General features: G+C 39.5%; 1 protein-coding gene across 5 annotated transcripts in view; it reads right to left on the bottom strand.

The window, feature by feature from the left end:
• Nucleotides 1-11,413, bottom strand: part of LOC113412787 (VPS10 domain-containing receptor SorCS1) — a 432,049-nt gene extending 420,636 nt beyond the window's left edge. For all 5 annotated transcript variants that reach the window (XM_087964588.1, XM_087964591.1, XM_087964587.1 and 2 more), the window contains exon 1: nucleotides 10,263-11,413. In XM_087964588.1, coding sequence (XP_087820714.1) covers nucleotides 10,263-11,024 — 762 coding nt within the window. In that variant the 5' untranslated portion in view covers nucleotides 11,025-11,413. The remainder of the gene's footprint in view (nucleotides 1-10,262) is intronic.
• Between the last annotated feature and the right edge of the window lie 1,052 nt (nucleotides 11,414-12,465).

Genomic DNA, 12,465 nt, shown 5'->3' with positions numbered 1-12,465 from the left:
GAAGTTGGACATTATAATAGAGATATATCTGGAGATGGTTTATCACAAGGACAAAAGAATTATAACTGCCATTTGATTTAGTTCCGATGCATGAAAAGCCTCTGTCAGAAAAACAATTTTCTATTTCAAGGATTAGTTGCAATTTGTGTTGGTTTATCTCTACTGAAAGTTTTCTGACTCTAAGGTTTGGTTTCCTATCAGCCAAATATATGAGAGATTTGTAGAGCAAACAGAACAAAAGACCATGATGCTTCAAATCTAAAAAAGGGGCATGTAAGATTTTACATGGCATTATCTTGGGCATAGTGATGCTTTTTGTACTTTATATATTTATTATGCATTTTTAACCATCTGTGTTTTAAAATATGGGCACACACAGAGACACACACACTACTAATCTGATATTTTTTTCCATCTCAGATGCAAGATTATTTAAAACTAGTCAGTTTGGCTTCTGTTATCACTGTTTATACCCAGTATAAAGAAGAAATAGTCCAAACTAAAATTGCCTGTCATGTTTATCAGAAGTTAATATAAGAAATACTAAAAAAAAAAGTCAACAATATATTTAAAGAAAAATATTGCATTATTACTGTCCCAGTTTAACAATCACTTTGTCTTTGGAACAACAAAAGCATGGAATATTATCACAATTATTTGTCTAGCAAATCAATTTACAATAAAAAATACACTGCTCAAAAAAATAAAGGGAACACAAAAATAAGACATCCTAGATCTGAATGAATGAAATATTCTTATTAAATACTTTGTTCATTACATAGTTGAATGTGCTGACAACAAAATCACACAAAATTAATGGAAATCAAATTTAGCAACCCATGGAGGTCTGGATTTGGAGTTACACTCAAAATTAAAGTGGAAAAAAACACTACAGGCTGATCCAACTTTGATGTAATGTCCTTAAAACAAGTCAAAATGAGGCTCACTGGTGTGTGTGGCCTCCACGTGCCTGTATGACCACCCTACAATGCCTGGGCATGCTCCTGTTGAAGTGGCAGATGGTCTCCTGAGGGATCTCCTCCCATATCTGGACTAAAGCATCCCCCAACTCCTGGACAGTCTGTGGTGCAATGTGGCGCTGGTGGATGGAGTGAGACATGATGTCCCAGATGTGCTCAATTGGATTCAGGTCTGGGGAACAGGCAGGCCAGTCCATAGTATCAATGCCTTCATCTTGCAGGAACTGCTGACACACTCCAGCCACATGAAGTCTAGCATTGTCTTGCATTAGGAGGAACCCAGGGCCAACCACACTAGCATATGGTCTCACAAGGGGTCTGAGGATCTCATCTCGGTACCTAATGGCAGTCAGGCTACCTCTGGCGAGCACATGGAGGGCTGTGTGGCCCCCTAAAGAAATGCCACCCCACACCATTACTGACTCACTGCCAAACTGGTCATGCTGGAGGATGCTGCAGGCAGCAGAACGTTCTCCACAGCATCTCCAGACCCTGTCATATCTGTCACATGTGCTCAGTGTGATCCTGCTTTCATCTGTGAAGAGCACAGGGCGCCAGTGGTGAATTTACCAATCTTGGTGTTCTCTGGCAAATGCCAAACGTCCTGCACGGTATTGGGCTGTAACCCCCACCTATGGATGTCGGGCCCTCATACCACCCTCATGGAGTCTGTTTCTGACCATTTGAGCAGCCACATGCACATTTGTGGCCCTCTGGAGGTCATTTTGCAGGGCTCTGGCAGTGCTCCTCCTGTCCCTCCTTGCACAAAGGTGGAGGTAGTGGTCCTGATGCTGGGTTGTTGCCCTCTTACAGCCTCCTCCACGTCTCCTGATGTACTGGCCTGTCTCCTGGTAGTGCCTCCATGCTCTGGACACTACGCTGACAGACACAGCAAACCTTCTTGCCACAGCTCGCATTGATGTGCCATCCTGGATGAGCTGCACTACCTGAGCCACTTGTGTGGGTTGTAGACTCCGTCTCATGCTACCACTAGAGTGAAAGCACCGCCAGCATTCAAAAGTGACCAAACCATCAGCCAGAAAGCATAGGAACTGAGGAGTGGTCTGTGGTCACCACCTGCAGGACCACTCCTTTATTGGGGATGTCTTGCTAACTGCCTATGCTTTCCACCTGTTGTCTATTCCATTTGCACAACAGAATGTGAAATTGATTGTCAATCAGTGTTACTACCTAAGTGGACAGTTTGATTTCACAGAAGTGTGATTGACTTGGAGTTACATTGTGTTAAGTGTTCCCTTTATTTTTTTTGAGCAGTGTATTTTATCCTGAATCTGATTTCTTTACATGGTTAGCCAGAGCCAGAGATTTAACTATAGGTTTTTCTAAATGTGTAACTTTCTTTTTCTGGAGAGTGTCTTAATTTATGTCACAGAGTCATATTGGCAATGTGTACATTATGTATATAGTATCGTGTTTGGCTTTTACATATGATCAGTCTACTTGGAGGTAAGAAACACATGTTTTTATTAATTTATTTTCAATAAACTGATTCATGTTAGAAAGTTACATAGGCTCTAAGCAGGGAATGATATGTGAAACTGTTTGTCAAGAGATGTCTATGGCTGGAGTTGTCTAATTCTGTGGTTACTATGCTTCCATCCTTTGTTACTGACTTTTTCTATTGCTATGTATGAAGACTTGCCTTTTACTTTACCACCTCAGTGTTCAGTAACTATTTTGAGAGGCTATTTATTTAGCTGACTGGCTGAGTAATTTGTTCCTACAGCCTTAAAGCTTAATTTAAATAATAATGCTTTATTTCAAGCATGTAATATAATATTTAATTCATTTTCAAGTAATTCTATTAGTCTTAGCATGAGGAGGAAAAGTATGGGGCTTTTAAAAAAATTAGGCCCGAGAAGTATGTAATCAAATTTATACTGTTCTATAAACAATGATAATTACACAATATGTGAGTTCTGAAACATGATTATAGCTTCTCATTTTAAAAAAAAGAATCAGTCTCAAACATAATGCATCAATCAATATAAATTTAATTACAAAATAATAAAATTTAATTATAGGATTAGATTTGAAATTTATTATGATGGGATATAGAGCAATGTTCCAGCTTCCCTTTCCTTTGAATTTTCAGTTTCTCTTGGTGAAATTGCAATAATAAACCAAATACAAATGAAGTATATAAAAAGACCCCAGTGATATGGAAATAAATAGTTACCATTATTCATCCTTAATATTGCCAAATCATGGTCCATGCAGATGTCTTAAAAAGAGAAATTGACAAACCATTACAAAAAGAAAGGAGCTTGAATATCCCTAAAATTCAGGCCTAGAAAAAGTTGCCACTTTTATCTAGAGGGTAGTGAACCAAAATTTTGAAGGTTCCCATAAAATCTTGTCAATTACAACTTTCTGCTACTCTGCACTGACCTATGTGAAAGAACAACAGAGCACTTATTATCGAATAACATAATGTTCCATATTTTATCTGCATTTTACCAGAGGCTAAGGACAAACCATATGGTTAGTCTTAGAGCTGGCTAAAAAGCAAACTACGATAAGACTGCTGCCATGATTGCTCACTAACAAGACTGGTGATTAATGTAATCCTTATTTTAAGATGCAACAATTTAAGGAAAGTGATTGGTGGCTTTCTCCGGCTTTATTTCTTCCCACAAAGAATTATCTATCAGCAAGAGGACACCATCAATCATTCTCAACTATGGACAGATGAGGTTAGATGAGTATAGATAAGTGTAGGCAGGTGACTGAATTATTACATTTAGTCATGTATCAAATTACCTGAGTAATAAGTTACAGACATGGAGCAGTTTAGTGCATGTGATCTGTCAGTCTAGTTATCTTCAGAAAGAGTGGTTGCAGGCACAAAGGAAAGTTGTACAGGAAAATGGGAGAGAATGATTAGTAGCAGGTCTGTTCCATCTTCAACTAATGCTGCAATGCTAGCAGGGAGTCGTTCTATCCCTATGATTGGCAGGGCCTGAAAGTAGCCTATGGCAGTAATGAAGCTGTAGAAAAACAGGCAAAATTGTGCCATCACTTCCACCAGAATAATAAATCAATAAACTTATTGTAATATGAAGTCCTATTTTGGAGGACTGGAAACCTGTATCCTATATCCAAGATAATGACAGAACCTGCCACACACAGACAGCAGAATATAGCCCTGCTTATAAGTCCACATATGTTCTGTCATGGGCTTCAGAAAGTATCAGGCATTCTCTGGGCCGGGGGTGTCAAACTCAAGGCCTGGGGGCCAGATCTGCCCCACAGGTGTCTAGATCTGGCCCATGGGGCTGCCCTAGAAACAGCAACGGATCAGCCCGTGGTACCTCTGCCAGCAAAAATGGAGCCCGGGAGGGCTGCATGCAGCCTTCCCGGGCCCTGTTTTTGGCCACAACGGCCACCTCTTGCAGCCCTTTGCAAGTGAAAATGGCACTCCATTTTCAATGGAGAGGGGCCGGTGGAGGCATGCACATCCCACCTGAGCTGTTTTCGCTGGCAGAGGGCTGCAGGAGGCCCTCACGGTAAAAAATGGACCATTTTTGCTGGCAGAGCACTCAGGCCACCACAGGCACCCCCGACATGAGTGATGTCAAGCTGGCCAAACTCACCCTGGCTATGCCCACTCCAGCCTCCGAGATCAAACACAACCCTGATGCAGCCCTCAATGAAACTGAGTTTAACAACCCTGCTCCAGGCAGATGCAAGTCCCATGAAATAAAGGAATTTATAGTAATATGAAGTACTTATGCTAGATCCCATCTCTGATTGTGTCAGCAACTACATTACTCTATCATTGATTAAGCAGTGACACAAAAATCGTGTCACTGAAAGATAGAAAACAGAATTTTAAAACTGAAACTATTAAAGGCTACTCTGAGAAGGTTGAAATGAAAGTAACATCATGACAGCATGTCATACAAATGATTAGTGGGACATATTTATACAACAATGAAGGGGACTGCACCATTGGTGGGATTCAAATTTTTTTTACTACTGGTTCTGTGGGTTTGGCTTGCTAGGCGTGGCAGGGGAAGGCTACTATAAAATCTCCAGTCAGAGGTGGTATTTTCTGGTTCTCCGAACTATTCAAAATTTCCACTACTGGTTCTCCAGAACTGGTCAGAACCTGTTGAATACCACTACTGGACCAGAGAGTGCACCCTAAGTTTCAAGCTACCTTTCATCATTTTCTCTTCATCAGACTTGTGCAAATTGTCCAGCAAGGTGTTTTGCTGGACAATTAAAAAAAAAAAAAAGTCCATCTGGGTGAGTCCTCAAAGCGGCAGAGTAATTGCTCATAGGCTAAATGCCCCTGCTTCAAAGTATCCAAAAGGTTATCTGGTCATGTCAGATTCTCTCATGGAATGATTTGCACGGTCCACATAGTCACCGGGAGTCAACCTCAAATGAAAAAAACTAGCATTGCTGTTCCTATCAGCCATTGCAGAAGAGAAATACTAAAATTTCATTATCCAGCTTCCAAATGTTCTTTTGCAAAACAGGCTTCGATTTTAATTGCTTATTCTCAAGGTACTTTAGAATATTTTTAGAATTTCCTTTGGCTGGCATTTTGAGTTCACGTTATTACTGAACGGTAGAAAAGGTTGTTGATGTTAACACATCTCCCCACCATTCTGCAGTTTCCCTGATTGCCCAGGCTCCCTAAACGGAAAAGACCTCCAAGCAGGCATTCTATCATGACATCTTCTTTGGTATTTAATTGAAGCATAGGAAGCCTGCATAACTGTTGGAGAGATTACTGCAAAATGAAAACAATAAGATTTACTCAAACCTTCTGACCACTCTGCAATTAAAATAAATGCCAGAAGCCAGCAGACTTTTACATATTTGAGAAATGTGGGATCAACAAAAGCACTTTATTTTCTAACTTAGTCTAAATCAAAAAGCTGACATCAGCTTGAAAGCCTTTGTGGCTAGTCACCACAGGACAGAGGATTTCCCTTGAAACACATGGTTGTCAAGAACATGGACAAGAGAAATGAAGAAGTGACAAAAGAGGCAATAAATGTACTGGCTGTGTTCTTCTAAGAAGAACATCAGGAAGCCTGGGCAGGAATATAATAATATCTTAATCATTTTGGGAATACATTGTTTGGGTCTTGTCATGATACAAATGTGTCTCATTCTGCTTTTGTTAATCAAAGTGATTTGAACAACAACAAATAAATGTCAGACATGGAAAATTCCAAACAAGGCTGAAAGCCAGGCTTGAATCTGAAAAGTGTAAAGAAACCATTTCTAAAGTATAGCTCTTCTGTTGATGAAAAATATTAAACAATAGGTACTACTTTGTAATGTTCTGTTGGATGTCAACATTTAATTGCAACGGAATATCCAACAGAAAAGCAAATGCAATCACAATACTCATATCCTTCTTTGTAACTTTTAATAATTACTACCATCTTTTCTGACAGTTGTGAGTCTTTAATGGCTACATGACAGCTGAAAATTGAAGATCTAGTATTGCATATTTTTTATTTCTATTCTGAACTATTATATATCAGTTAAAAGCTCACATTCTTATTTTAAATCTAAGACTTGATCAATATATCTTTATTACACTTGTGGCTTCACTTTTCTTCCAAGGATTTCACACCCATACTTTCCTCCACACGAGGTAGGCTACTCTGAATGATGTGATATTTTCAAAGTTTCATAGCTGAAATGGGCTTTACCACTAGTTTACCACACTGAGAGCTTATGCACCAGAGATAAATTCCCTGTGTGTCCGATAAAGAATTCTATTCTATTCTAAATATAATGTTTTCCAAAAGCAGACTTTCTGAAGACAGTGACAATAGCTAGTGCCTGTTAATATTTACCATTTATACAACATTCTTCAGAATTGCCAAAAAAGATCCGTTCATAGACATTATCACACAAACTTTTGAAATCCTTCCTAAACATACTCATACACGCATTCATGAATCTGCCTAATATCAGTATGAAAAAATTACAGATTAGTTAAATTTGATTCATCAACTTTGAAAGTTACACTTGGATTCTTAAAGGCTTTCATTCCTCTGGGTTCCTTTTGGTCAGTCAAATATTTATTTTAAACTCTAGAGCCAGTTCTACTACTTGTCAAGCAATAAATTCAATAAATGTTTGTTTCTCTATCAAAGAGAAATTTCCAAAGCTAACTAGCTGCAAGTCTCATTATTTCATTAAAATACCTCCTCTTTAATCCAATGTGTCACATAGACAGCTATGGTTAATCAGTGATAATAAAAATGTATTGAAGTTCACCATAAGCTTCTCAATTTCACTACCAAGATATAGTGATGGCTATACAACTACATATCTTAGAAAAAAATATGATGGACAAAACAATCAAAACAACAACTAGTCATGACAGCTATATGTGACATCCTGTATTAGAAGAACTATTTGGTGAGAAGCATAAGTGAGTAGTGCTATTGTATTCAGGTCTCACTTGTTGATTTCTCATAGGCGCTGGTTGGGTATTATGAGAATCCAATACTGGGCAAGATAAAAATGTAATCTAATCCACCATAGTTTTTCATATGTATCACATATCAAATCACATATCAAAACAAACCCTGGTTTTAATATAAAATATCTTCCAGAAGCACTCTGTTCAATGCACCAAAGGTATCTTAAAATGTCTGGATAATGAGAATGCAAATGATTTTTAAATAAAAAATACACTTTATTTTCATTTTAAAAAGGATAAATGTTGAAGTAAGCAACAACTATTCCGTGGACAACTAGTAAACGGGATTTGAATGTGGACTGACCTGGTAAGATATAAAGAAAAAGCAGATGTTAAGAAAGGAAATAATTCAAGACTGCATCACTGCTAGTGTCACTATGACGTCTGCTACTTGCCGAACCAAGCTTGTAATTTATGGTTGTAGACATAAAACAACTGCTGAACAATTGATGCAAAACTCAACTTTAGTTTTGTTGCATAAATTAAACCTTTTACATTGTCCTGATTTCCTAGATGAAAGTGGCCAACAATGAATTTTATTTTAAAATCTTAACATGAAAAATTGTAGACAGCATGTCATTTTCACTTTAGAAACAAGATCATTTAAGATTGTAGTAGGTATTACAAAGGGCCTTTTTTTAGCCAAACAGAATGACTCAGCACTGTTTTCATTTTATTCCTTGAGAAACCATTTAAGGAATGGCTGACGCTCTCCATTCTACATTATTCACCCAATGCACTGTGCTGAATAGCTATTGAAAAAATATACAACTAGAAAATGCAAGATTGATACCTTGTATGTAGAAAAACCTCCAAACACTTCATATGTTAAAGACACAAATTAATTGAAGAACTTCCTTCCCCCCACCGCCCCCATGGAAATGAGCAATGAAGAGAAATAAAAATGTAGAAAAAATTACCCTTAGAATTATAGCTTGTTTTAATGTAAACGCATACATAATCTGTGGTTCTTCAAGAATTTATTCCACTTTTAAGTTGCAAGATACAAAGACATTTCTTGTTTAAGCAATGACAAACTTGTTCTATCAGCTTTAGAAGTCTGCAGTTCAAGGTGGATTGATTTTAATGGATTTGTATCAGATATTTGATAGCCAAAATGAGTAAAAAGGAGAAAGGAGAAAGGTTCTATAAACCTACAAGCGAAGCAGGATTTTTGCTTGTATGGTTTGATTAAAAAGTTTTTTAAAGCTTATGAGATTACAATTTAGTCAATGAAGTCTAACTCCTCTAAAAGTGATGATGACATTGATATGAATACTAAATAATCACAGTAAAATTAATATTTTGTAATATTTACTTTCATACCAAAGGGACTTTATAATGGCTAGATAGCTAACTTCTCCATTTTCATAATAAGCAAACTGACAAATGAGAGGAGAAAAGAGGGCTGTGAATAAATTAAATATCCCTGAATAAGAGTCAACTTTATCTTTGTGTGTGTGTGTCTTTTCTATTTGTCTCCCTTTAATTTCTCATAGAAGGCTAACTCTTATATAGAGAGCTCCAGACTGGGTTATCCTAGTTTTCCCTAAAAAGTTCTTCCAAAAAACAAGATTCAATCTGCAAAACACTAATGTTAAGTAAGCAGTTAAACTATTCATGTGGATTGATCTTCATTATAACAGCACAGGACACCTTGGAGTTACTCTTTATAAAGATGCTTACAAAGTAAGAATTGGATTACCAGACATACAGAACATTTGAACTATTAGAACAGGTGAGAAAAAAACTCTGGTTTTCCACCCAAATGAATAGAGACAGCTAAAGGAGTCTTGACCTGGAAATCTGTGTTCTTTTAAAGATTTTGAGGAAATGGGAAAGAATCGGGGGCAGCCTAAAGTAGATTGTAACAGTAGGTAAGCCTCTGATCAGCACTGACCCTTAATGATCTTTCATTGTGGGTGACATCTGTTTTTAAATGAAAGCTATGGGAATAATGAACTGGTGAGAGTACATAAATGAGAAACATTTTCTGATCTAGTGTCCCAGCACCAGGAAGACAACTGTATATACTTTCTAAAAGCAGTTTATATACTGCAGTTTGAAAGTGTAAAAAGGAAAAGAAAAAATTGGCTTATTCATGGACGAAAATAAAGATAAATCTCTTCTGAACAGGAATGAATAGAAGGAAGGTAAGAGTAGATAGCAATCAGTAAACACTACTTGGCTGATAGAGAACTTCAACTTCTAACAGGATGCTTTACTACATTTCCCTTGCTTATCCTTAAATTCTTAATCCTTACATTTTGACATTTGTGTGATAACAACAAAATATATCTGGACTGAAATGTTAAATGCTTTTTTTTTTTTTTTTTTTACTTTTGCTTTGCTTATCCCACACTAGGTCACACAAACTTCTATCCTAATAATCTCAGAAAGCTTTAGCTTAGTCAAAGATTTTCTTTAAAATTTGTTTCTCTTGGTCAATGCTGTCCAAGGCACTACAGAGCAGAGCAGAAACTTTCTGCTTGGAAAAAGGAAGCCCTTAGAAACCACTTCAGATGCAACAAACATAGGCTGTAAAAAAGGGGGAGGAAGAAAACTCCTCCAAAAGGAACCAATGCTACTACTGCTGCTGTTATGGTCAATAGCTGTTACATTCATCATCATCATCACCACCACCACCATCATCTCCAACACAGAGGAAAGGGAAAGCAGGTTACATCTTGCTGGAAAGCAACAGCAGGGAAGGATTTAATGCTTGCTGGGACCCAGAGCGCCATCTCCCTGCCCTGTGCAATGTGGTCTGTTGCTTAATTGTTATGGCTACTCACACTGCTGTTGTGGCCCGACCAGTGCACCATGGCTTGGTTATGCGCCGAATCTCCAGTGAGAGCAAAGGTCGTACTTGTCAATTTGAGCTCTTCCTGTCGGAAGCGCGTGGCTTTTGCCAGCAGCTGCTCCGGCGCTGCCCGTGCCCTGCTCTCCAGCTGCGCGTCTCTTTCAGCCGGAGCTCCTCTGGGTTTCCGACTCGACCGCCTCCTCCGATCGTTCCGGTTATTTTTTCTCCGCCGGCTCAGGAGCGCCGATCCGGATCTCCGGCCGGTCTCCAAACTGGTCCCCCGACGCCCTGCACTCCCTGCTGGAAACAGAGCGGGAGCCGAGGCTAACTTTTTGCGGGTGGGCCTGTCAACATCCGGAGGAGATAGTCTGAGTCGGATCGGGGGAAATTCTGGGAGCTCGCCGGTCCCTTTGCTCGATCCCATCCAACCCTTTGATCCCATCCCGACACGTTGCTCCCCGGCAGAAGCAGCCGAGATCGGACTCCCGGCATCCGCCGCTTCTCGGTTGCGATCCGCGGGCTTCTCACCTCTTTTATCCACAGGTATCTCTCCGGCCTCATCGCCTCCTTGTGCCGGCCTCAAGTTCATTAATAATCCTCGGGCTGGTGGCTGCGGCTGTAGCCGCACCTGCCAGCGGCACGATCGGCAAGTGATGTCTGCTCCGATAAAGCCAAAAGTAAGGATCAAAAGCCAGATCCGAGCGGCGAGCAAAGCGAAACGCCACCCTGGGTACCAGCTAGTAACTTTTCCCATTTCCCAGGAAGCGGTTGGGGAAAAACAAACAAAAGCAATGCTGACAACAACAACAAAAAAAAAAAAAAAAAAAAACAACGGAGCGCAAATCGAAATGGGGACGCTGCAGATGTTTTAATTGTTTTTAATTGTATATATTTTTAATAATAAAAGATGCCAATAACTCCACAGAAGTTTCCGATTCTGCCGTATTTGAAGCTGATAGAAAAGGGAAACGCGGTGCTCTTTCTTTCTTTCTTTCTTTCTCTTTCTTTCTTTCTTTTCTTTTTTCTCTTTCGGATTCCCGCCCTCCCACCAAAAGACTGGCGTGTCTGATCCGGCTTTTGATGGAAGGGAAAGCCACAACCACGGGGGGAGGAGCTGAATTAAAGGGAGAGGGCGCACCTCCTGCCAACGCACCCTGGCTAGTGAATGCTGGTGCTTGCTTGGATAGCAGTCGCAAAATCGCCTATCCGCTTGCTCCCCCCGCCTTCCTTCCCGGCGCTCTCTCGCCAATCGTTTCAACTCCTTGGGATTTTCTCGTCAGTATAGTTAGGACGCGACGGCCCCCGTTCACTTTTCCGGAGCTAGAAGTACTGAGGGGTACGGGAAATGAAATTAAAGTTGTTGATAACTCAACTGTACTTCGCCATCTTTCTCAATTATATTTCCGTTTAGTGCAGGTCAGTGAAAATTAGGAAAAACAAGCAAGCAACCTGTCTGTCTGTCGTCTCTTCATTCTCTCGCCCTCTCTCTCTCTCTCTCTCTCTCTGTCGCGTGTGTGTGTGAACGGGCGTGCGCGCTCTTTCCCCAGCTTTTAAAAACTAAGCAGACTAGCTGAGAAATGTATAAAGATCCAGTTTCGTTTCCCCTTCGTCTGCTTTTTGCACCTTCATGCTTGCTTCTTAATAGAAACTCGTTTTTTCATCCAACACTGGATTGGTTCTCAATCACTGGAACTCAGGATTTGGAATCTAATATCCGGAAATGTAGCAACATCTGTTTCTCAGTCATTGACTTCTTTCCATCACTATTGGGACCAGCATTCTTGCATTTTATACTGCTCCCTCAGTGATTAAAATGTATGTTGCTGCAAAGCCACTCATCCAGGATGTGGCTGAATCTGACTTAACCTTACTTCAGGGGACGATTTCTATTCATATAAGATATTAATGTTTGCTTTAAGTATAAGTTTGCAAAAGTATTTAGCTGGAAATCTGTACATGCTGTTTGGATGTAAAATTGTACATTGATGTCTCAGAAAATAATATATATGCATGCATAATTTTATTGGCAGTTAATCCAGCACAGAAGGTAAATGTAGAAATACCACATGCAGAAATACCACACCACATGAATACAGAATTAGAAAGAAAGAAGCTTTGAGCCACAAACGATTGTTGAAGTTGGCAGCACAACATGAAATTGGCAACACAACATGGCTTCCACCATAGTTTAAGCT

This window comes from Notechis scutatus, chromosome 4, assembly GCF_049901735.1.
Source record: "Notechis scutatus isolate UNSWTSFEM ecotype Mainland chromosome 4, rNotScu1.2, whole genome shotgun sequence".
NCBI classification, from domain to species: domain Eukaryota; kingdom Metazoa; phylum Chordata; class Lepidosauria; order Squamata; family Elapidae; genus Notechis; species Notechis scutatus.
Note: the sequence above shows the minus strand (reverse complement) of the source record. Positions and strands in the feature narration are given on the sequence as shown.